The 27,134-nt window shown below is 37.3% G+C and overlaps 1 protein-coding gene across 1 annotated transcript in view; it reads left to right on the top strand.

Moving 5' to 3' along the window:
- Positions 1-20,192: 20,192 nt before the first annotated feature.
- The window catches only part of LOC114049475 (transport and Golgi organization protein 1 homolog), a 41,103-nt gene continuing 34,161 nt past the window's right edge, over positions 20,193-27,134 (top strand). Inside the window, exons 1-2 of the mRNA XM_027870713.1 lie at positions 20,193-20,484; positions 25,644-25,775. Coding sequence (XP_027726514.1) covers positions 20,374-20,484; positions 25,644-25,775 — 243 coding nt within the window. The 5' untranslated portion in view covers positions 20,193-20,373. The remainder of the gene's footprint in view (positions 20,485-25,643; positions 25,776-27,134) is intronic.

Genomic DNA, 27,134 nt, shown 5'->3' with positions numbered 1-27,134 from the left:
TATTTTAATGGATAGGAAGCAAATCATTACTGGTGTGGAAGTCATTCTCAATCAGTTGTCTGTACATTCAGATGACCAGCTTGTTAGAGCCAAGATCAAATTTAATACAAAACTAAAAGAGAATAAAAATAAGGATAAGGCATTTTAAAGCTAATAAAATTAATTGAAATTTTCTTTAAGTATATGATTTATTGAAATCCAATACTTGCTCAGCTTTTTATTTAGTTAGGGATAACAATAGCATGGATAAAATAAAATCCACAAATAGACATAAAATTTCATTTAAAATTAATATAAATGACTCCAGGTTACTTTAGGGTATATCCCTCAACAAATCTCCTTTTCTCATTCTTATTGACATAATTAAGTAGGAAAGAACTTCTGACACGATTCGCTCTTTCTTTTTACTTTAAATTTCCTATGTAGCCTGCATCCCGATAAAAGGTCCTTTAAGTGAACAGCATTCTTTGCTAAGCCAGGGAAAATAAGAACAACTAGAATGACAAATTCTGTTGATTTCTAACATGAAGTGGAAGATATGAAAGTATATTCAAGAAGACAAGTTGATAGGAGAGTTAGTTTCTCAGCTTCTCCTGAGTCAGAGCTTCATGAAGTAGTTTGATGATTTTGTTTGAAGGGAATTCCTAGACCATCAGATACAACTATTTTTAAATATAAATATAAAATTCATTCACAAATCAGTTATTGAAATCTAAGACAATTCCAAAAGACTCATGATGGCAAATGCTGTCCATATCCAGAGAAAGAACTGTGGAGTCTGAATACAGATCGAAGCATACTATTTTCTCTTTTTTTGTTGTTATTTTTCATATTTTCTTTCTCATGGTTTTCCCTTTTGTTCTGATTCTTCTTTTACAACATGACTAATGTGGAAATATATTTAATGTGATCATACATATATAGTCTATATCAGATTGCATGCCCTCCTGGGGAGGGTGGGAGTGGAAGGGGGGGGAATTTTAACTCAAAATCTTATAAAAGCAAAGGTTGAAAAATAAAAATAAATAAAATTTTAAAAAATGAGTTATTGATAAGCCACTTAATATGTGTAATCAAGAGCTGACTGTATTACAGGACTCAGGGTATGTATTAAAGATGGTTTGACACAATAACATTTTTCTTTTCTTTCAGGAAACAGATTTTGTTTGTTTTGATGGAGGAATGGATAATTTTGACAACTATGATGTTGAAGATCTTTTAGGATTTTTGGGAGAAACTGTGAGAGGCAAAGGTGAAGATGAATTGAACACTTCTGGAACTGAAAGCTCTGAGAAACCTACAGAAGAAATAGAGGAGGAACATCCTAAGAAGGTGAATATTGAAGAACCTCTTGAAGTATCCAAGGATGGCAATGATGAGCCTGAAACAGCAGTGGACAGCAAAGTTCTTGCAAATTCGGAAGAAAACAGCTTACCGTCTGAAAATACTAAGATTCTAGAGGAAGAATTTGAAACACAGAGGCCCCCAGTTAATGTAAATAGTCATGTAGATAATCCTCAGGGAAACCAACCCTTCCTTGAGCCCTTAGAAGAAATGCTGCAAGACAAATTAAAAGTGCCAGAGAGTGAGAATACCAAAAACATCAACATTTATCAGCTTTCTAAGGACTGGGAGGAGATTGATGCCTATAAACTTTTGCAAAAGGAAATTAATTTGGATTTGAAAACAAAATTTGGCTCAACTGCAGATGCACTTGTATCTGATGATGAAACAACTAGGCTTGTTACTTCATTAGAAGATGAATTTGATGAGGAATTGGACACCGATGATTCCAAACTTGAGGAAGAGGACAATGAAAGCTTTGATGAACCACCATTACTAACTTTTACAAATGGAGAAGATGGGAAAACACCAAGGAAGACAGTAGTTGAGAAATATTCAACAGGTGAAAATACGGAAGGAGATCCTGATGAAATAGCTCAGCTTAGGACTGATGAAAAGAATGATAAAAACATACTGAAAACCTTAGGAGATACTATTTTATCTATTGTTGGTGGAGGTGAAGAAGAAAGAGATGCCACAGATTTGGATGGCTCTGATTTAGATGAAAAAAAGGTAGAGGATGATGAAAAAGTCCTGACTAGTAAATGGGAAGAAGACAGCACTCCTTTGACTATGGAAGTGCCTGTAACAAATCATGACAAAAACCTAGACGATGCCCTTGAAATTGGCATGGTGACTGAAATTAAGGAAAAAAGCGAGAGAATACCATCATCCACAGAAGAATTCATAAAGAATGGAATGGAATTAGGGGATGAAGACATTTTTATAAAAAGCCCTACTCATGAAACTGACCTTAAACTTAATAATCCTGCTGAAATAAGAGAAGACACTTTAAAATCACTCCTTAATGACATGGGAGATGACCTAAAGGGAACTATTATTCAGCAGCCCACAAAAGGGGAAAAGTCTGGAGAGAAGGTTTTAGATGACAACTTAGAGAGTGATCTTGTACATAAAACTCTCTGGAAGAAAATGAAAGAGAAAAATACTGAACAGAAATCTATAAATATTAAACCACTGTTAGAAGATGAACAACAAAATGCATCCAAAGGAAATGTGGATATAATAGTTATTTCAGAAAATGAACAAGAGCAGAACATGTATCCAGTGAAGATGCAAGGAAAGGAATCCATGCAGCCAGCTGGGCTTAAAACTCAAAATCAAATCAATATTTCTTCTGTAGATCAAACTGATTTATCAAGAGACAAGGTGGAGGAGAATCTTATGTTGGAAGAAAATTTAATGGACCAGCGGGAAAAAGATATGAAAACTGAGATTAGCAAGAAGCTGGATGAAAAGATCAGGCATTCTGAAAGAGAGATTCCAGATCAACTTTCCAAAGATGGAAGCAAAGAAATGGAGAGCACGCAAAGTAAAGACAAAGATATTCCTAAGGATGGAGAAACAAATTATTTCAAAGAAAACGTGGGCCAACCCCTTATCATAGAGACAACAGAATTCCAGACAGAAAAGGCAGAAGCTGAAAGTGATGACTTCTATACAACTGAGGATTTGTTAGAAGATGAAAATGCTATTAGCGCTGCTGCTAGTGACCAGAGCAGTAGGATAAATGCTGATGTGCAAATGAGAGAAAAAGCTACTTCAGGAGTCACTAATCTGATTCATACCATGGAAGACACCAAAGAGAAAACAAGTATGATTTTAGAAACTGAGGGAATAGATAGCAGCTTGCAAGAGTCAGGCAGGACTATGCCTAAAGAGGTAACTGCAAAGGTTGGAGAATCTGTTAAAATAGCTGTAGAGCAGCAAGAAAAAAATCCCCTCAAAAAAGATGAAAAATCCACATCCACTGCAGTTAGTGACTCTTTTGGCAAGGATGAAAACCAGGCTCTAGATTTAGTTGAAGAGACTAATTACTTTGAAAAAGAAGATGGTCCGAAAAACAAAAAAGACTTCGGCTACACAGAAAGGTCTTGGCCAGATGATTTCTCCCAAGAGGACCGTGAATATTCACAGAATTTCACTGATACAGAAAGCCAAACAAATCAGCAATCTGATTCTACAGAGCTTGACGATAACTTGGTATATAAAAAAGCTGTAAAGTTAGAATATAGTGACACAATAAAGCAACTGCCTATCATTAAGGGCTTTCTTGATGAAAAACGAGTAGAAAGATTAGAAAAGTACCTTGGGTCTGAAAATGTCCTCTTAATGGAATCCACATTCCATGACATGGAAAGTAAGCTAGAGCTTACTCAGAAGGAGAGCCTGGCATATAATATGGAAAAAGCCCTGGACGATGTCTTTCGCTCCTCAGAATCAAACATCCTTGATATGGTGGAGAAAATGTTAGATTCAAGAGTGGTAGAAAACAAGGAACTGGGCATGAAGGAGATAGACATGTTTGATGAAGAGGCTGCTCTGCTGGATGATATTCAGGACCTGATCTATTTTGTCAGATACAAACACCCTTTGGTAGAAGAGAGTGTACCACTAGCAGTTGCTGAGCCTCCAGAACGAAGTTCTGAGATGCCTCTTCCAGGTAAGTACAAATCTATTGTCTTCTTGAGTTAGGCTGGTGGGTAAGGACGGTTTATGTTCTTTCTGGAATCCAATGCAAGGCATAACCCTATATGAGACCAGCCTGGTCTGTTTAGGAAAGAGTCCATGACATCTCAATAGTCTTAAGAATAGCCATTCATTTCCCTCTCTTTGACCCCAAATTCCCTTTCCCCACTTATCTCAGTGGCAATTGGGTATTATTATTATTATTATTGTTTAAAAATAAGTTTTATTGATGACTTTTGTTTTTAATCATAGCCATCTCTAGATATACCATCCTCATTCTTCCAAATTGAACCTTCCATTATGGCAACAACAAAAACAGTTAAGCAAAACAAACAGAAACACTGACCATTTCTGACAACACCTACATTTTCCCCTAGTAGTCCTCCATCTCTCTGTCAAAAGGAGGGAAGTATATTTTATTCAGAGTTATTATTAATGATAATAGCTAATATTTTATATAGTACTTTAAATTTTAGAAAGCACATTCCTCACAACAAAAGTAGTACAAATATAATTTTCATTTTACATATATGGAAACTGTCTCAGAGAGGTTAGAAGCCAACAACCTCTTAGGATTTTCATCTTCCTGAGCATCAGTTTCCTCATCTACAGAATAAAGAGTGGACTAGATGCCCTCTGAGGTCTCTTCCAGCTTTGAGCCTCTAAGATTTACAATACCCAATGATTTGCTTAAGGTCACAAGCTACTAGGTGTCAAAGCCAGGATTCAAACTTAGCTCTATTGACTTGATTTGCTGTTTTTCGCATTACACCACACTACATCTCCAGCATGGTATTACTGTTCTCAACAGTAAGAGTTAACCAAGTTATTGAGGTATGATAAGTATTATATCCTCTAAAAATACTTTGGAAAAAAAGTTTCTGTATAAAGATAATTATTCAGTTCAACTATTTTATTACCTATTGTGTCATGAGGAATAGGGATATCTAAAAATTACTAAAATTCACTGTCATTCCCCCTTTCCCCCCCAAAAAAACCTTCATATTAATTTCAACCTATTGTTATACCTCTTTTCCTAACAAATTGCATTGCTATTAATAAATAGTTAAATGCACTGGCTTGGTTTATCATGCTCATCTTTGGGCATTGTTTTTTTTTTTAATTAATTAATTTATTTTTAGTTTTTGAAAATCACTTCCATAAGCTTTTCAGTTTTATGTTTTCTCCCCCTCCCTCTCCACCTCTCTCACCAAGACAGCATGCAATCTGATATAGGCTCTACATATACATTCCTATTAAACATATTTTCACATTAGTCATGTTGTAAAGAAGAATTAGAACCAATAGGAGGAACCACAAGAAAGAAGAAACAAAACAAAACAGAAGATAAAAAAGAGCAAATAGTATGCTTTGATCTGCATCCAAATTCCATAGTTCTTTCTCTGGATGTGGATAGCGTTTTCCATCATGAGACTTTTGGAGATATCTTAGATCCTTGCATTGCTGAGAAGAGCTAAGTCTGTCAAAGTTAGTCATCACACCACATGCCTGTTACTGTGTACAACATTCTCCTGGTTCTGCCCACTTCACTCAGCATCAGTCCATACAAGTCTTTCCAGGTTTTTATGAAGTCTGCCTGCTCATAATTTCTTACAGCACAATAGTATTCCATTGCATTCGTATACCACAACTTGTTCAGCCATTCCCCAACTGATAGGCATCCCCTTAATTTCCAATTCTTTGCCACCACAAAAAGAGCTGCTTTAAATATTTTTGTACATGTGAGACCTTTTCCCATTTGTATGATTTCTTTGGGATACAGCCCTAGAAGTGGTGTTGCTGAGTCAAAGGTATGCACATTTTTATAGCCCTTTGGGCATAGTTCCAGATTGTTCTCCAGAATGGTTGGATTGGCTCACAACTCCACTAACAATGCATTAATGTTCCAATTTTCACACATCTTCTCCTTGGGCATTCTTATGGATGATAAATACAGACAGTGCCCTTAATAATTTCTTCAAGTTATTCTTAATCCACTAAGCTTTTAGGAGAGGGAACAGTTTTTTTTTGGCAAGGCAATCAGGGTTCAGTGATTTGTTCAGGGTCACACAGCTAGTTAAGTGTCAAGCTTTTGAGGCCAGATTTGAACTCAGGTCCTCTTGACTCCAGGGCCAGTGCTCTATCTACTGTACCATCTAGCTGCCCCAAGGAAACAATTTTCTAAAAATGCTTCTGTAAGCATAGGAATAATTTTTTAAGCATTCTGAATGCTTAGGAGAATAAAGCAGAGAAATATAACAAGGTTCCAAAAATCAAATTATATGCATATTCAGGGAGATAATAGAAATCAATTTGTTCAAATATATGATGCTTAGTCCTAACTTTCCCAGGAAGAAATTTATTCCATGTAGTAGCCTAAACAACAAATTAGCATATTTGAGTGTAGAGTAGCATAACTACAAAGATTTAATTTTAACAGGTAAGTAATAAGGTTATATAAATCTATAAGATATTTGGAACCATATACTATGGCTTGCTAAACAGCATCATAAATATGGACATTTTAGTATTTCCTGTAGAACGAAAAACAGAACCCAAAAGAGACCAGGGAAGAAAGTTTTCTGTGAATGAAGGGGATACGTTGGCACCAGAGGAAAACAAGAGGCCGCCAGAGAGTATACAAATAAAACTTCATAAAGTGGAAGTACCAGAGGAGGATATGGACATCTCAGAAAAGGATGATCTTTTGGATTCAGGAGAGATCAGAGATATCAGTGACTCAGAAGATGGACTACTGGTCAAAGAGTCCTCACCAGACCAAAGTATTGTGGAAGATTTGGCTAGAGGTAAGACTTGCTCACTTTTATTGAAAAAAAGTACTAACTTTTCTTCAGAAAATATCTCATGTACATCACAGACAAGATTTTCTTGGTGAATGTAGTAAAATGATTTTGTTGTCAAAGGGATACAAGATTCAATGAATATGTTTTACATGTTTATAAAGAGTGCGAGAGAGAAACTACCATTCCTGCCCCAACTTAAGAAATTTCATATTAAAAAAACTGAACTAAAATGGGCCTTGATTAAGTTCTAAGTTAGAACTTGATTATTGGTTAATTCTTTGTCTATAACAACCCATGAAACACATAAAAATACAAAACAGCCATCAGTCCTGTGTGGCCTTCTGCATTTATAGTAATGGTGGCAGTGATAAAAGGGAGCAGAGGTTGCAAAGAATCACATGGTTTTTTTTTTTTTTATAATATCATCTATAAACATTAATGTATATGTGGTTACTTGAAATGTAAGAGCCTTGTCCTGTGACTGAGCAGACTTACTACAGGAGGTACTGGGTCATAGTAATCTTCACATTCTCTGTATAAATGAAAGCAGAAGACAAAAAGCCAACATGAAATGGTTTACAAATTTTACTTGAAGAGGCAAATAGAGAAGCTGGAAGAATTGTCAGCAAATTCCTGATGTTTTTGTTCATTTTGTTTTGAAATATTTGTGATAGAAACATTTGTAAAAATCATAAAGATAATTTCAGCCTATTGGCCAAATTGAGTTTTAGACTATAAAAGAGGAGAAATTTTAGAAAGATCTTCCTAAGGGCCTCCACATTAACTTAGCATATACTTTAATACTCAGTGACTTTAATGTCAGTAGGAAATGTAAAATATGGCTCAGGAATAAGAAATGTAAGAGGTGGGGGCAGCTAGGTGGCACAGTAGATAGAGCTCCAGCCTTGGAGTCAGGCGGACCCGAGTTCAAATCCAGCCTCAGACACATGACACGTACTAGCTGTGTGATTCTAGGGAAGTCACTTAACCCCAATTGCCTCACCAAAAAAAAAAAAGAAAAAAGGAAATGTAAGAGGTAGGCCTATTGTATATACTACACAGAAGCTCTTCATCTATGTATAACGAATATTTTCTTCAAGAAGAGAGTTGGGAGGTATTAAATAGGTGGTCACTGGAGGTCATCACAACATATTAATTTGATTATACCCTAATGGAAAGGAAATATATGTTTACCAGTATGAAAGCCATTGACTTTTTACAACAAAAAGCAAAATCAATATCAGATTAGAAGAAAGACTAAAAAGGAGATGTGGCATTTAATGAAATCGTCTCTAGTTTGATCTGTTTAAAGAAGCTGTTCGTGCCAAGTAATGAAAAATACATGAAAGCATAGATATCAGCCCAGATTACTGCTGTTTTCTAAGGGAATTTAACCAATGGAAATCAGTAGACACAATGTAAAGACCAAACAGTCCTAGAAACCACATTGCCAAGTGAAGAAATATGGCAGACAAGGTAACACAGGTTTAGAATATAAAATTGATTATAAAATTATAAGTAGGAGAATGGTAGAAAATTATGAGTATAGTACTGCCTTATTAAATAACAAGAAGCTGTAACAAGGAAAATAAATTTATTAAAAGCATGGTAAGCAGTATAATTGAGCCAGATTATTCCAAGAATATTTAATGATGAAACTGGAAGAACAAAGGACAAAAAATGGAAAAAAGATCTTTCAGGATTGATACACAAATTAACAATTCTTTTTACCATCAACATAGTAGACTTATCACGTTTTGTCTCAGCTTCAAAATCTCTGATAGGCTATATATGAAGTAGAAAACAGCATTTAAGAAAATAAGGATGGAAAGTAAACCTGTATTAAATTTAGTATATGCAAAAGAGGTCCATGCAGGAGGTGACACGATTTGGAGAGGTAGGCAGGAGAAGTTGAGAGATTAATTGCCAAGATATCTGAAAGAGGGGAGAATATCAAAGGCTTGGGAAAAAATTACAGATGTTAAATACTTCCACAAAAAGTGATGAAGATACCAATAATTATCAACTCATATTCCTAGTTTCCTATTTTTACTGTTTTAAAAATTATCTTAATAAAAGTGATATGCAATTGAAAGGACAGCATATACCATGGTCCATGAATATAGTGGACTCAGAATAATTAAATTGAATAGGAAGAACAGGCTCCATTGCATTTGGAAAACTGCAGTACTTTTAATGACTTCAAGCTTTTCCCTGAAACAAAGAACCATTTTTAACAATACTCATATTTTTCTGATAATGTCATACGGCTTCAAGTCAAGCAGTGTCACAGTCTTTAAAGAATTAAAGTTGCATATCACTCAGAGAGTAATGGAGAGCCATGCATGGTGGGTATGAGTTGGCTGCAACACATGAATACAAATTAAGAACTGCACAGAAGAGGTGGCAGAGAGATGTATACCAAGATATACTTCTGGAAGAGAGGAGACAGGCCAGTCAAGTCGAGAGAGCAAAGATAACCATTGGACAGCCTGGGTGTATTCTGTTTTTACCTATGCAATAGCAAGAGCAGGATGAGTAAATCTATTATGGAGGATTTATTGGAAGACATGAACAAGGATCTCATAGAGTGTGGGATTAATAATAATTAATAATAATAAATACCTAACATTTATATGGCATCCTCTATGTGCCAGGTACTATGCTAAGCACTTTACGAATATTATCTTCTTTGATTCTCAAAACAACCCTGGGGAGGAAGATACTTTTATTATTCCCATCTTACAGATGAGGAAACTGAGGCAAGCAGAGGCTAAGTGACTTTCCAGGATCACACAGCTAGTAAGTGTCTGAAATAACTGTCTTGAACTCAGTGCTTTTATCCACTGTGCCACCTAGCTGCCTCATCCACATGTCTTTGTACTGCATGCCTTTGCATGTGGATGAGTCACCGTCTGCACCATCGGATAGGTAAGGGATCCATCCAAAGATTGAAGTGTTTGTTTTGCCACAGAATCATTTATTTTACAAAAGGATTAATCAAAGAATTCTTTTAAATAGCAGGTCCTTCTGGAACATTTATATTTTTTGATACCTTTTTTTAATTCAACATATACAAAACTTTTATGGAAATATCTATCGAAAGGGTATGCTTCTGATGAAGATCATTTTTTTGAAGTTGCAGGCTTATTGGGCAGGGACTGTTATCTCCTTTGCATAGTCTCTAATTTGTATAATTAATACATATGCATTTTGATCATTCATAGGAAGAATGTTTAAATGAGGTAACTCGTAGGGTGCTCTGCAAAACATAAGGTGCTATTAAAAAATGTTAGCTATTATTATTCATTATAATAAAGTAATATAAGCATGGGAATAGAACATTTGTATGAACAAAGACAAATTCTTATTGAGCAGCCCATGCTTAATAAATCTCTGTCAAATGAATAATTAGTGTTGAGTTCTCTCCAACACCCAATTTAACTTTGAGGGTGTTGGAAACTTTGAAAAAACAAGTGTAAATTCACTTTAAGAAAAAAAAATACAAAATCCAAATTTATCATCTCCCCCACAAAAAAAATTCAAGATTGTTCTTCAGCTTTGTAACTTTTCATTTCTGACAAAAGGATCCTTCACAACACTGTTCACTTTGAGATTCGTTTAAATAGTGAACTCTTCTACTGCATTTCATAAATGATTCCATATTTTAAAATTCAGTTCACATGCCAGTTCTTAGAGACTTAGTTGTTGCGAAAAACAAGATGAGGTTTGACATAGGAAAAGGGAGATTAATATCTTGTCACTGAGCAAGTCTAATCTCTTATTCTCTATAAAAATTGTAACTTGTGTGTGTGTGTGCTATAGTTCAAGGTCAAGATGTATCAGAGGGTAGGATAATCTTATTTAGGACTGTCTCAGATATGTAGGTATTTTAGAAAATTCAATCGAAATGACTTCATCTTATGTATGTTAAGTGCATCTTATGTACAAAATACTACCTCGACACTAAAGATAACAAAGACAAAAATTAAACATTCCCTGTCCTCAGTAAACTTACATTCTGAGGGAGGAGGGCTCGAAGGAGGATATGATATATAAATAGATAAGTGTAATGCTAGGTAGGGAGTGATGGGGACAATAGTGAGGTCAGACAGATTCACCTAGAAAGGTTAAATTTTTCCTCATTCAAAGAACACCACTTCTTCCTCCTTCCAGGTTAGGGATCAGGGAAGACTAAACAGCATGTGGCACGTGAGCTGAGAAAGATGAGGTATCTAAAATTGGAGAAGAGTAGAGTTTACTAGCATGGAAGACTGCCTGTGCAAATGCACAAAGGTTGGTGTTAGCATGTTAAGTCTGGGTAACAGCTCGTAGTCCAGTTTGGCTAGAATGGAGATTTGGTAAAGGAGTAATTTAATATTTCTGCTAAGGTAGATTGGAAGTGTCTAAATGTCAAGATAAGGATTTTGGATTTTATCCTAGAGCCAATTAGGAACCTCTGAAGGTTTCTGATCAGTGGAGAAAGAAGTGTGAGTATGTGGCATAACCGTGTATGTAATTCATCTTTTATCTAAGTGTTTGTGGGCTGGTAAATTTTGGATGGAAAAGAGGAACAATAAAGAGTAGCTATTTCTCATTAAATAAAGGTCAACACAACTGATTCTCGTCAGTCACAGTAGTTATGTCCCATAAAGTCACCGTGAACACTGAATTAGCCAATACTGAAGCATTGTTCCTAGGGGATACACAGGGTTAAGTTCTAGCGAGTCTCTGGTCACAACATTTACTTTAGTACTTTCTGCAGCGGCCTGGTGTGCAAATCAGAGAATTTCCTATTCCTTTTTCTGGACGTCATCCTGTTGTTGATTTGTGAACAATGAACTCACAGCCAACAGCTCTATAGCCTATGACTGAATGGAACTTATCTAATGCATCTATTTTGTCCATAAGGCACATCACAGCCTTCTCCTGCTTAGGAACACTAGAAGCACTTCAGCAATATGCTTGGAAGTAATTTTAAACAGCAAAACCACCCCCTAAAAAGCATAAAAATGTAAAAAAATGTGGTACTAAATAGACCTTAAGAAGGGTACTTGTTCATTGAAACAAGAAGGCATTTCTCAAATAGTTTTATTTCATAAGAAGTATATGGGAAAACTCCATATAGTTTGGTAAAATGCTACATAAACTTCCAATTCTTCGTGACCCCATTTGGGGTTTTCTTGGCAGAGATACTGGAGTGCTTTGTCATTACCTTCGCCAGCTCATTTTACAGATGAGGAAACAACTGAGGCAAAAAGTTTTAAGTGACTTACCCAGGGTCATACAGCTAGAAAGTGTTTGAGGTCAAATTTGAACTCAAGATGTGTTCCTGTCTCCACGCCTGACACCCTATCCACTGCGCCACCTAGCTGCCCAACTATCTTACTAATGATATTTAATTACTGAATGAATCCATTGTCTTGAGGGTTAATTATGTGACTCTTTTTTCCTTGGGGAAAATACAAAAGTTGTCTTTCCTTTTCTCTCCAAGATATAAGTACTATTCAACTAGCCCTTCATTAAAGGGGAGATAGAAATTTGTTTGTTTTATAATTAAATTTTAGGAACCTTCATGAGAACCCAGAGGTTCTAGATACACCTCTGTCAGGAGTGTCATACGTCTAAGGATGAACTTATGTTGGGAATTGTTTAATTGGGTAAAAACTCCACATTCTAAAACACTACATGTAAACTAAATTACATTTTAGGTTACTTTTCTTCCTCTAGGAATGATTTCAGTAGAAGATACTCCTTTGGATACAAAACAACATGCTCTTGAAATAATTTCCACAGAAAAAACTCCTTTAGATACAGAACAACATCCTCTAGGAATGGTTTCCACAGAAGATACTCCTTTGGATACAGAACAACAACTCGAAACAAATCCAGAGGTGCCACCGATTCTTGCAGCTATGAGGAGTGCAAGTCTTGTAGCAAAAGAAAGCATGAAACAATATACTGAGATGGTAAGTATGACAGATTAACTTTCCAAGTGGTTTATGGATTATTATAATTATTTAAGTGTATTTTGAGTGTTTAGGGATTTCAACAAGTGGCTAGCTTAATAGCTCTGGAAAGATCTTGATAATCTAAAGGAATTTTAAAAGGTAGAACTTGAAACACTTTACAGGTTTTATTATACTTTTGTTGTTTTTTATTTCAGAATTGAGTTTTCAGGGGAAATGTTGAGGCATTTTATGGAAGGTGAATACCTGAGGTTTTTTTAGGGCTCTGCTCCCTGTACTGGTACTTGTTGATGTTAGTAATTTTGCTTTAATGTATACTGTAGGTCTGGGCAAATTTCTGGAAGTGGGGTGTTGAGTTACTAATCCCTATGCTTGGTACGGGAAAGGTCTGCAAGAGGCAGAACTCAGGCTCCTTTATCAAAAACATCCTCCCTTCTCTGTATTTTCTATCTTCCTTTCATTCAGTTGACTAATCTTTCTTTTAAAAATACAAATATCCTTGGTATAATTGTGCCCATGTTATGCTATTAACATTTCATTATGAACTGCCCTAATCTGATCATTTCTTTTCTCGCTGCTGACAGCTTCCAAATGTGGAGGTAATAACATGTTGATAATTGGCAAGAAGTTTTGGAGTATTTTCTCAATGGGTAGGCCAGTAGAATATAAACAAACTCCTAGAGGGCAGAGATTTTCAGTTTTGTTTTGTTTTCTCTGAATCATGATCACCTAGGAGAGGGAACATATTTGTTGTTTACTAATTGATTGTTGAACTGAATTGATTGGATGGAAGAATGAGGGCGTTTGGATTGGCCAGAAGTCAGCACAAGGAAATGAGGAACTTGGAGAGTCAAAGTGGAAGGAGGCTGCGATTCTCTTTCTTCACTCTCTCTTCAGCAGTCTGGGGTAACAGCTATTCAGGATGCCACTGAACTTGACACAATGGAATGAGCATTGTCTCAGGATTCAGAGGATAATGAGTTTAAATATTGTATCTAATACTTTATTGCTTCTGTAAGCTTGAACACATCACTTCATGTCACTTGGCCTCAGTTTCCTTATCTGTAACATGAAGAAGTTGGACTAGATGAACATTACCCCTTGGATTCTATCTAGCACCAAATTTATAATCCTGTGAAAGTGGTTACACTGAAAAGCCTCTCTCCTGCCTTGGAAATGGCCTTTTGAAACTGTTAATAATAGTCACACATTTTCAATGTTTAATTCATAGTATCATTATGGGTTGTTACTTGAAGCCTTTAGTTGAAGAGAGGAGGAAACAGAAGCTGGTAGAGGGGAAATAACTCACCCAGGGCCATTTGAGTCCAAAGCTAACACTTTTTATACTACATTCTTCCGTCCTCCTAAAGATTAAGATCAGAGGGTCATAGATGATATCTGGAGCTAGAAGGGTCTCAAAAGCCATCTAGCCCAACTTCATATTTCATAGATGAAGTCCAGGGTGATTAGGTGCTTGCCCAAGGTCACAAAGGTAATAAAAACCAGAGGCAGATTTTGAATGTGGTTCCAGTTTGATTCTAAAGCCAGTGTTCTTTCCATTGTACAATCCTACCTCCTTCATCATTACATTTTTAGTGACTTTGGGCATGAGAGCCCTGGGGAGCATGGAGTTGGGGTAGGGTTTGGGAGAGGGTCTGGATCTGTGTCTTTATTGGTGTTAGGAATTTCTAATAATGAAATCTCCTCTACAAATTATAATTTTAGAGTAGAGGTTCTTAACTTGGGGTCCAAGGACCCTGAAGGGATCCATGGAGAGATTTTAGGAGGTCCATGAAATTGAATAGGAAAAATACCCCTTTATTTTCACTAATCTTTGGTTTCCTTTGTAATTCCCATCTATTTTATTTTATGTATTTAAAAACATTATTTTGAGAAGGGCCCCATAGGGTTCCATGACTTAAAAAAGGTTAAAAACCCCTGTTTTAGAGAGCTTGCTGTGGGGCGCTGAGATTTAAGTTACATGTCTAGGGTCATATAGTCAGAACGTGAATGAAATGGACCATCACCTTAGGTCTTCTTGACTCAGAGCCTAGCTTTCTATCCATTATGTCAAGCTGCTCGTAATTTTTCAGTAACAATGATGATTATACTCATTAATATTTAATTTTATTAATACCAAATAAATAAATCTTATAATTAATTAAAATAGATTTTTATAATAAAGATTTAAATTTTATAAAAGGCATATAATCTAATAAATTCTTATAAAATTTAATGATTGAATCAAATATTTAATTTAATAAAATTGATTAGTTAATATTTATTAAAATATTAATATTAAAAGTAATAATAATTATAGCAGCTAAGATTTAGTTAACATTTTAAGGTTTGTGAAGCACTTCACATCAACTGTTTACTCGACATTTTGAACTAGATATTCCATAGGCATGTCAAAATCAATATGTCCAAAACAGAACTCCTTATCTTTCCCCTCAAATACTCTTCTATTCCAAACTTCCCTATTTCTGTGGAGGAATACCATCATCTTTCCAGTCACATAATCTCAGCTTCATGATTCAACTCCTCACTCACTGTTACTCCCACTGCATATCTAAGCAGCTACAAAATCTTGTTTCTTCCTCTACAACATCTGTTGCATTGTGTATTCATATACCCCAAGTTCATATCCTGATCACATCTTCATATAGCTGCCAAAGTGATTTCCTTAAGCTTAGATCTGGCTTTTTTATTCCCTTACTCAATAAACTCCAGTGGTTCTCTTTCATCTCTAGGATCAAATATAATCTCCTCTGATTGGCATCTAAAGCCCTTCACAATTTGACTCCAGCCTACCTTTCCAGCCTTATTACACATTGCTTCCTTTTATGTGCTCTGCAGTCTAGATAAACCCATCTTCTTCCCATTCCTCATCTCCTATCTCCGTGCCTTTTCACTGGCTGTCCCCATGCATGGAAGGTACTTCGTCCCTCACCTGAGCATCTCATTTTCTGATCCCTTTACCTGTTAGTCCAGTGCTATTTCTACAATACCAGCATGCCACAGAAAACTAAAAGCTGTCATTTGTTAATGCTAAGATATCTAAATTTAACATACAGATTAGTGAAATTAGACACTTCAACCCTTAAAAAAAAAGTACTTAACAGACCCCAGTTACTGAAGAATCACTCAATTAGTATTTATAGCTCTACATACATATTGTGATACTGGTCATGAGGGATAAAAAAATTATATAACAATTTGTATCCCTAGAGCCTAGCACAGTTCCTGGCACATAGTAGGCACTTGATAAATGCTTGATTGACTGATATACTGTCTAATAGGGGAAGACAACAATCTGGATGTTGAAAAAAGGGCCTATCATCTAGTACATTAGTATTCCTTCCTAGCTTCGTGTCATTTATAAGTCTGATAAGGATTCTATCATACTTTTATTGAAGTCATTAATAAAAATGTTAAACAGTTTAAGTACAGGAAAAATCCCTGATGGACTCCAATGGAGACCTTCCAAGTTGATATCAAACTAAGTTTTAATGACTACTTTTTGAGTCTGATCATAGAACTAGTCCCAAATCTATCTCATAATATTGTTGTCTCCTTTACATTTCTCCTTCCTACCCACAAGACTGTTATGGGATACTTTATTCCAAGTTTTGCTAAAATTTAAGTAAACTGTATCATCTATGTGGCATTTCTCTGAGCTACAGATTTTATGGTAATCTGTTAAAAAAAGCATGAGAGAGAAATAAGGTTAGCCAGGCATGACCTACTTTTGATCCTTTTCTTAGATCCTCACTAACCATTTATTAAAGAATGATCAATGGTAGAAATTTCCTGGAAATCCAAGTCAAATTCACTTACCTATACTTTGTAGAGCCCATTTTTTTTTTATTAAAAAACAACAACAACAACAAACTAGACACCAATTGACTTCCAATCCCCTCCTCCATTTTCTACAACCTCTCTGATATCATTGACAGAAGCTCTGTTATAACATCCACCAGTCCTTTCAGTACTCAAGGATGCAGTTCATCTGGGTCTGGCAACTTGAATCTGTCAAGGACAGCTGGTTGCTTTCTTACTGTATTCTCTATTTACCTTGGGTACCAACTCTCCATTAGTAATGTTTGTCCTGTCATTTTCAGTGGGAAGGCCATTTCCCTTGGCAGAGAAAACAAAACTAAAATATGAATTGAGTAACTGTCTTTTCTCTGTTTTCAGTTGTTACCAGTCCCCCCAAAGCACCCCAAGGTCTCTGCCTATTTCTTCTTGGGTCATCCCCCTTTCCCCCTATAATATGGCCAAAGATTCTGTTGTGGGCCTTGCCTTTTCTTTCCAGCCAAGTAATATTCCAAGCTTTAGCACTCTTGACACTATTATTACAGTACCATAATAGGATCTTATATTGTTTCCGTTAGCTGCCCTCATTCCAGTATCTCTATCTTTTAAAGATCTGTGCTTGTTGCTGAGTTCCATGTACGTTCATATCAAACTGTAGACAGCTCCTGTTTCCCCTGTCCCCCCACTCTCACTAACTTCCGAATTGTATTCCTTGACATTTTCAGAATTTCCTATTCATCGACATTTTCAGAATTTCCTATTCATCTCAGGCTGACTTCCCCCACAGAATTTTAGTCTTTGCGATTTTCCTCTTGGATTTCAGCATTGGTTTTTTCCTTAGATTTTGTCTCCAGTGATTTCTGGGAGTCTCATGCTATTAGTTCCTTATTGTTATTAAGTATTCTATTGTGTCTACTCTGGTGGCCTCTACTTAGGTAGTATTTTTTCTTTGCCATTAAACAACAACAACAAAAACCTTTGCAGACCCTAGGCAAATACATAATCTTACTAGCCTTTTTTTTTTCAAGGTCCCCTCTATCTTTTGCCAGGAATTTGTTATGCTGTATTTTACATATAGGCGAGAAAACCAAATCCCAGTCTTACATACCATCTTCTTGAAGCTAGATGTTCATTTCCCAAGTTAATGGAAGTGACTTAAGTAGAAGAGGAGGTGTGTGATTAAAGTCAAAGCTTATAGATTCATGTTTTTTGCCTCTTTTACTATTTCTAGTGTTGGTATTTTGATTTTCTTTCTCTTCTTAGATTAAATGTTAATTGTTGATCGGTTTTATTGTTTTTCTTTTTTAAGGGCCATTCTGTATTTTAGTAATTTCTCTTTTTTCAGCTTTAACAGTTTCTGGAGGGGTTGAACTTGCATAGGTAAAAAAACTGGGGGGTGGGGGTAGCTAGGTGGCGCAGTGGATAGAGCACCGGCCCTGGATTCAGGAGGACCTGAGTTCAAATTCGGCCTCAGACACATAACACTCACCAGCTGTGTGATCCCGGGCAAGTCACTTAACCCCATTGCTTATCCAAAAAAAATAAAAAAGAAAAAAGAAAGACTGGGGAGAGACATTAGAAACATTTGAGTTGGGGACAGTTAAGTTAGTACAATAGGAAGTCAGGAAAGGAGGATGACAAAGATTTGTTGGGGATGGTTAAAGGAGGCCTCCTACAGGAATTAGAACATTATTCTAAAGGAGTAGTTTTTGGTTTCTTTCAGTGGGAACTCTTTAACCCTCTGTCATCCAGCGAAAATGCTGGAGCAGCCTTGTCTCCTGAGGTAACATTATGGCCTGAAGGATTCTTGCTTGTTGTGGCAGTTTGGGGTGGTTTTCCTCTTTGCTCTCTCTCTCTCTCTCCCTAGGCAACAGATTTAGAGTTGAAAGGTACTTAGAAATCCTTCTAGTCCAACTCTCCTTTCATATGTTAGGAAACTGATGTCCAGAGAGATTAATGCCAAGTCAGTCCAACATTTATTAAGCACCTACTGTGATCAAGACAAGAGGCAGGGTGGCATAATGAAGAGAGCTATCCTCAGACCTAGATTCTAGTCTGGCTTCTGATACACACTAGCTGTGTGATCACCTCTCAGTGGTCCAGGTAATCCTCTGAGACCTTAAAGCAGGGGTTCTTAACACTTTTTGTGTCATAGATCCCCTTAGGGATTCCTCAGAATGTTTTTAAACGCACAAAATATGTTTATTATAAGGAATACTAATTAAAGTACAGTTGTCAAAATCCCTAGGTTAAAAACCCCTGCTCTCAACACTGTGCTTTGCACATAATAAACAATAAATAAATGCTTAATTCATAGGAGGCTGTGCAGGTGCATTTGTAGGAGTTTCCAGTCAGTCAGTCACTAAACATAAACTAAGTGCCTGCTGTATGCGCTAAACACAGAGGATTCAGAGAACGCCAAAAGGCAAGTCGTATCCTCATGGAGCTCACCAGCTAACCAGACAGAATGAAAACATTTGTGTGTAAACAAGGTATATAGCAGATAAATTGGCGATGGTAGAGGGAAGGCATTAAGGGGGACTAGGAAAGCCTTGCTAAAGAAGGGATTTTAGCTGGCACTTGAAGGAGGCCAAAGAATGGGAGATAAGCAGAAGTATTCCAAGCCAGTAAAAATTCTCAGAGGCCAGAGTCTTGAACTCACCAGTATGTGGGGGTGGGGTGGGGGGCGGTTACGGTGTCTTAAGACTGGACAGGTAGGAGGGGCCGGGTTTTGAAGGTTTTGTGTGGACTAGTATAAAACAAACACGTGCAAAGCAACTGTGTTTGGCGCTAACAAAAAGACTCAAACAGGCCCCGTCCTCAAGGAGCTTCTAGAGGGGTGGGGTACCCGCATCTAGATAGGTAGCAGTATTTTGGAAGGGAAGCATTAATAACTGGGAGAATAAATGAATAAAGCACTTATTAAGCGCTTGCTGTGTGCAAAGCCCTGGGGATACAAAGAAAAGAGACAGTCCCTACCCTCATGGAGCTCACATTCTAATGGGGGAGACTGTAGTTATGGAAGGTTTCAGCTGCAAGTCCGAGGGAGAGCCCCCGGCCTTTAGGGTAAAACGGCAAAGCTGAAGGTAATTTGTCATCTTTAATGTCTTTTCCGCTGACCCGAATCCTGCCACTTTATGATTTTAGTGAGGAGGAAGCGCCAACAAGTGCCTAAGGCGTTGGAGCGCGTCCATACTCTTCTGTTCCGCCCCCTGGGTTCCAGCTCTCTGATTGGCTCTTCAGTCGCCCCCCCCAGACTCGTTCTAGGGTTTTCCCCACCTCTTTTTGCTTCTGGAAGTTTGAAGTTCTAAGCCTCCCGATCTCATAATGGTCCCGTCCCGTATCGGTTAGAATGGCAGTTTTTTTCTTCCGCTCCCCCTCCTAGTCTTCCAGTTGGTTTCTTCTGCCCGGACCTGGCCGGCCCCTCCCCCCTCGAACCGGTTTCCTCCGAGTGTCGCGCTCTTTGCCTGGGACGCTGTGACTGCGGCGCCAAGTGCTGACGCCATAGTGGGAAGGGGCGGGGCCAAGACCGGCTTGGGGTCAGGTCCGGTCCGGTTGACGTGTTGTTGCTTGGGGGAGGGAAGCGAAAGGTGGCAAAGTTCACTCTCCGGTCACCCGACTTGGGCGTCGGGGAGGAGGAAGCCGCGACGGGGGACCCCAGACCCCGGAAGGTCGTTGCCGCTTAGGGCTGAGGGGGCTTACCGTGCTCCAGCCTCACCGCCGGGGCGATGGAGACGGCGACCGCCCCGACTGGGCCGTCGGCCGCCACTACGGGGACCCCCGAGTTGCTGGGCCCCGTGTCCATGTTGTACGCCGCCCTCCTGGCCAAGTTTCTGGAGGTGACCACTGGAACCTCTTGGGTGGGGGACGGGGGAGGGAACGGAGAGGCTTTGCTGTGGGAGTGGGGTGCCAGGAAGAGCGGACGGACGGGCAGGGGCAGGTGCCCCGGAGGTCCGGAAGGAGAGGCCTGCTCCCCCGGGGAAAGGTAACCGACTCGTTGGCCCAGAGGCCGGCCCTATGTGGAGGTGGCCTTGGCCTCTTCTTTTCCGAAGAGACTGGTGCTTCCCTGTGCAGCTTGACGAAGGAGCGTGCTGCTGTCACAGGGGTGTGTGTGTCTTCAGGGTGTGTGTGTGGTGTGTGTTTGGGGGGGGTTATGTGTATGTGTGTGTCTTGAGGAGAAGCGTGTTGTCACAAGAGTGTGAGTCTTGTGGGTGTCTATGTTGTGTGTGTTTTGAGGAAAGCATGCTGCTGTCGTGTGTGTGTGTGTGGGGGGGCCTTTCACAAGGAATGCTGGTGTATTATATCCTATCTTTTGTTTTCAAGAAAAATGGATGGAGTTCAGGAATAGAGTTTTGAAGAAGTGAGAATTTAGTTAAAATTGGGGAAACCTGTCTGCAACCAGTCCTCGGGGGATCTGTAATGCAGAAAAGTTACATGTATCTTTACCAGTTCCAAAAAGGAACTTTAAGTACAGATCAAATGACAGAGAAATCTTGTAGACTTTTTTGTTTTGTCTTTTGAAGGTAGTGTTGTTTTTATTGTGATCTTGATTTTTCTTGCTCCTTTGAGGCTCATCTGCTTCCACAAAAGTTAAATTCGTGCTGAATTAGTAAATAAATAGGTTTTACTTTGTGCCTTATGCTGGCATGAAAGTAGATGTAAATAATATTCCTAAAACTCAAGTTTTACTTTTAAATCACTGATGTCTTTCTACTGTTTTGTTATCTTAAAATAAGAATTTTTTTTATTTTGATTTATCAACAATCACTTCCATAAGCTTTTGAGTTTTAAATTTTTCTCCCCCTCCTTTCCCAAGACAGCTTGCAGTCTGATATAGGTTCTACATATATATTCCTATTAAACATATTTTCACATTAGTTATGTTGTAAGGAAGAATTAGAACCAATTGAAGGAACCACAAGAAAGAGAAAACAAAACAGAAGGAAAAAAAGAACAAATAGTATGCTTCAATCTGCATTCAAACTCCATAGTTCTTTCCTTGGATATGGATGGCATTTTCCATCACGAAGCCTTTGGAGATGTCTTAGATCCTTGCATTGCTGAGAAGAGCTAAGTCTGTCAAAGTTAGTCATCACACAGCTTGGCTGTTACTGTGTACAGTGGTTCTCCTGGTTCTGCTCACTTCACTCAGCATCAGTCCATACAAGTCTTTCCAGGTTTTTCTGAAGTCTGCCTGCTAATTTCTTATAGCATGATAGCATTCCATTACATTCATGTACCACAACCTGTTCAGCCATTCCCCAGTTGATGGGCATTCCCTCAATTTCCAATTCTTGGCCATCATAGACCTTTTTGTACATGTGGGTTCTTTTCCTGTTATTATGATCTCTTTGGCATACAACCCTAGAAGTGCTATTGCTGGATCAAAGGGTATGCACATAAAATAAGATGTTTTAAGATGGCTGTAGAAATTTTCTTTTATCCTGAGGTCAGTGACTTGTAAGAATGAGTTGGGAGAGTTTCTGTTGTCCTTTTTATTTCCTGCATTTGCTTTGTAACATTTAAAAAAATATGAAAGGGATAGGAAGAGATGTTAATGAAGTACAATCTGCTGTTCCCTCAGACTTGATTAACAGCTTTTTCCTCACTTCTCCCCTGATAAAGTAAAACTCTAAATCACAAAATGAGTCTATCAAAAAAAATGCAATGGTCATTGGTATCAAACTCAAATGGAAGCTTATGGGATTTGATACCAGAAATTAACATCTGTGTTGTATTGTATTTGTATTTATTTTGTTCAGCATTTCCCAGTTACATTTTCATCTGGCATGGAGTGCACTCAGGAGTTGGCCCAAGAGCCAAGAGTTTGATGCCTAGACAATTCTGTCCTTAGTTTATTAAGTCTCTAGGAAACCAGGCTTAATACTTTGGGTTGGTTTGTTTGTTTTTTTGCATGCTGTTTGTTCACTGTATTTTACACACTACATGAATCACAGCTTTATAGTAGTGGTTCTCAAATTTTTTGGTTTCATGACCCCTTTATATGCTTAAGAATTATTGACAACCACCATCCCCAAAGAGCTTTTGTTTATGTGGCTTATATTTATCTATCTATCCCTCTATATGTATATACATTGTTAGGAATTTAAAAGTCTTTTTATTATGAAATCATTTAGACCTCATGTACCCCCTGAAAAGGTCTTGGGAGAGCTGTTTTATAGAACTTGAGAGCCAGAAGGGACAATAGAGGTCATCTGGTCTAATCTTACTTTATAAATAAAGAAACTACAGCCCAGAAAGAGGGTACTTGCTTGCAGTGTTGGAGCTTGGACTCAAACCCAGTTATATCCAGTTGTTTTTTCAATGTAATACCACACCATGAAAACATGTTTGTAGCTTCTGGGTGACTTATCTTAGAGTTTAATATAACTCCCTATTTTTTTCCTTCCTTCTTTACCTCTCCCTTTTCAGTTCTCTCCCAAAAGGAAATACCACCATTTTTGAATTGTTTGGAAAACCAAGCCAGAGGTTAAATTTTTTTAAAAGTGAGAGGTTCTTAGTAACTTTGTGTTTTTAGGTAGTCCACTGTATGTGCTTGAGACTGTAAAGCTCTCAAGGGGAGATAAAATTTATACTAAGTACTAACTTTACATAATAGCTAAAAAAGAGGGATAACCAAAAGGTATGCTTTGGTTATTTGGCTATAACTATTGATATAAATTATTCTGCTTTTTCATGTTGCATAAAAGTTTTTATTTTTCTTGGAGTGTTTTTTGAGCACTTGATTTGAAACTGGCATTAATGGTTGTTAAAAGTTAGGTCAATGTATGTTATCTAGGATTTTGGCTTCAGGTGAGAAGGTGACTTATTTTACTCATTTATTTGAATTCTTTGAAGAGTGTATTAACTTTAAGCATGAAAACTTTAAATGGGCAAGTGAAGTTTATGTTTGAAAAGTGAATATCAACATATAAAAGAAACTATAACTCCATGCCCCTTTATGATGTTTGTCCATTCATGTATGTATTTTCACAGTTTTTTATGTAATTAAATTCAACATACATTGATTTTCCAATTCTTATTTCTTCAGGTGTATTGCTTCACATAGGATCTTTCTGCATTTCTTTCTATTCATTATATTTGGCTTTCTTAATTGTGTTGCTGAGAGGCAATGTCTTGTAATGGTTATAGTATTGGCCTGAGTCAGGGAGGCATATGTTCAGGTCCTTCCTCTGATATAGATTGGCTGTTGTATCCTGGGCAAGTTAATTATCTTCTCAGTACCCCAGCAAACTTTTAAAGAGTAGTTTCAGGTAACATGTCACTCTACATTGAGAAGAGACAGTTCCTAACCTGGAAGTAAGATAGAATTGCATTGTGATAATACACAATTCTCATTCATCTGCTGTACCCTGTATTCCAACCAATATTAACTGGAATATTAATTACGCTTTCCATGTTTTTGTGCAGACCCTATGCTGGAATACATTCACTCTTCTTTCATCTTAGTCTGTAGAAATCCTTTTCTTTCAAAGTCCTTCTCTGTTTGATGCCAACTTCTTTATCCCTGAACTCTTCTCTCACCTGGAAGTGATTTACCCTGCTTCACTCTTCCCATAGCATCTTGTTTGTGTCTTTGCAGTTATCTCATTCTGCTGTCTGGATATTTGTATATGTCTTACTCCCATGTTAGATTGTGAATTCTTGGAGGTCAGGACCTTTTCCATTTTATCTTTATATTATAAGACCTACCACAGTGCCTTACATGTGGTAAACTTGAGTTTGGAAAATAACATTCCCCACAATCCCTCCCACTTTCCTATCTCCCACACAGATGCTTTATAGACTGCCATTGCTATGGGAGCCATTGTTAGAAACTTGATGCATTTAAAGAATCTATGGATTCAGAGGTGTAGAAAGGGAAAAATCTGTGACAAAGTTTGGAAAGTTGAAAACCTCTATTTCATCTATTCACTTTATTTGAGTTCAGCCTAGCTAAAATGAGGTAATGAGATCTGCCCCCATCTTTTTCTTTTCATATTTATTATTAATATAGTATAGAATTTTAGATGTTTAGCATATGTCCACCAGCACTATGGAGATTCTATCCTGATTAATGAAATTATGTATTTGCTTTGTGGTCCTTTCATGTTTTCTACTGGGCTGATGAGTTGTATGTATGATATGGACTTACCTTTTCATTTTTGAAGTCTTGTTTGCTCCCTAGTATTTGATTTATATGAAGAGGTTGAATCATTCAACAGGTATTTATTGAGTATTTTCTGTCCCCCACTATCTGAAGAGGGATATTAGAAGAAATCATGGTGATTTAAAGAACAAAAGATATCAATAAAAAAATTTTTTTTTAAAAAAGATGGCATTTATATTCTCTTTGCTTTGAAGGGCATACAAAAAATTTGACAGGTAGGATTCATGCTTTCAAGAAACTTTTAGTCTAGTTAAGATGCAAAGATAACAATAAAAGGCACCAACAATTTAATATAAGTAGTCTAGACATCGAGTGCTCTAGAAATGCAGAGGAAGGAATGATCTCTAACAACCTTAGTGGTTATAATAATAACAATTATGATGATAATAGTAACAGCACACAAGAAACAGCAGTTGGACATTTCCCAGGTTTGGGGATGGTAGCTTAAAGAGGCAATGAAATAGTGTGATCAAAGGGAAATTGAAATTTGAATGGCCATGGGAAATTTGAATGGGAGTTTGAAAAGAAATGGAAATTTGAAAAGTATTTTTAAGAGACAGCAAATCATTTTTGGTGATATAAGCCTCATTTTGTAGAACAGAGAGGGGAAAATGAGGTTATAAATGTAGTTTCTGTTTAGATTGTGAAGACCTTGAATGCCGGTCAGTCAAGGGATTTGAACTTCATTTTGTAGGAGCGGAGGTATTGAAATTTTGAGGGGGGAGTAAAATAATAGAAATATAATTTAGTATTATTGTGATTCATTGTAAATGTGTCATGAGAAATTTCTCTCAAATTTGTTCATCATTTCCAACATTGATATTTCAGTTGATTGCTACATTACCTGAGGATATTCGACCTGGTGCTGATTTTCGTGGAATGCCCTGGGAGCCTATAATTATTACAGTCTTACTGGGAATTGTTTCATTTGCCGTTTTCTTCTGGAGAACTCTCCTTTCAGTGAGTATATTGAATTTATTTTTAGGTGAAATTTGCATAAAACATTAGTTTTTTAGTATATTTAGTACTCTGCTAATAGCAAGGTGTACTTCTTTAACCTCCTCTTTGTCTCTCCATTTTGTTGATGTGTGAACACAAACTACTTGAAACACAAGCTATCCCTTTAAAACGATCTTTAATTTTGTTATAACAGCCTTTAGGGAATGATGTTAGTGGAAAAGATAACTCTGTATGCCAGTGAGAAAATGTCAGAAAATACCATTAACAATGACTGTTTCAAATGAAATACTTCATATCCATCTAAATATGATATAAATGCTGGTGGTAATTAAAATCAGTGGTACTTTCTGGGTGAAAGTTAAGCATCTTTCTATTAGAACTTGACAGATGATCTATATTGCTAGTGATAAGTTCCCATATTTTAGGTTCTTGTCCTTTTGCATAACTCTTATATAGTTTTTAGACATATAAAGTGATCAGCTCAACTATAGAAAACACTGAAAATTTAACTTGAAATAAAAATTTTGTGAAATTCTAGGTAATGAGACTATATCACTTCAACCAACAAACATTTATTAAGTACTTGCTGTGTTTCAGGCACTGTGCTAAGCACTGGGGATACAGAGACAAGTGGAATCAAACAGTCCTACCTCTTTTTCTTTTTTAAGCTTTTTTTTTTTTTTGAGGCAGTTGGGGTTAAGTGACTTGCCCAGGGTCACACAGCTAGTAAGTGTCAAGTGTTTGGTCTGAGGCCGGATTTCAACTCAGGTCTTCCTGACTTCAGTGCCAGTGCTCTATCCACTGCGCCACCTAGCTGCCCCCAGTCTTACCTCTTAAGAAACCTGTCTACAAGGGGAGACACACAGATATTTAATTATATATAGAATAAATACAAAGGTGTTTTTTTAGGGGGGGTAGGGGGAACAGTACTGGCAGGCTTCATGTTGAAAGGTGGTGTTTGAATTGAATCTGGAATAAATGAATACTAAAGTGGAAGTAAAGAGGACATCCCAGTCAGCTAGGCATGAAGATGGAGTGCTGTATGTGAGGAGCAGCAGGGAGGTCAGCTCTGCTGGATCATAGTTAAAATGTAGTTTGGATGACACCAGAGACTGACTTATCTGCTATTCCTCATTGACTCTTGCTTGCTGAACTTTTTCAGGCAATTCAGAAAAGCTTTCTGTTCATATAGGTATGTCCGTTTTGAAATTGATATTTTTACATCCATACAGCATATTATAACTAATACCTCTGAATTTGCCTGTAGTATTTGTAATTGAGATCCTCTTTCCCATGTACAATGGAGAAGCACTGTAGAAATTCATATAGTCCTAATTCCCATGGACCTGGGATTTCGTT

Source organism: Vombatus ursinus, unplaced genomic scaffold (genome assembly GCF_900497805.2).
Source record: "Vombatus ursinus unplaced genomic scaffold, bare-nosed wombat genome assembly UNPS02014798.1, whole genome shotgun sequence".
Classification (NCBI taxonomy): domain Eukaryota; kingdom Metazoa; phylum Chordata; class Mammalia; order Diprotodontia; family Vombatidae; genus Vombatus; species Vombatus ursinus.
The sequence above is the reverse complement of the archived record's forward strand: the minus strand, read 5'-3'. Positions and strand labels throughout refer to the sequence as shown.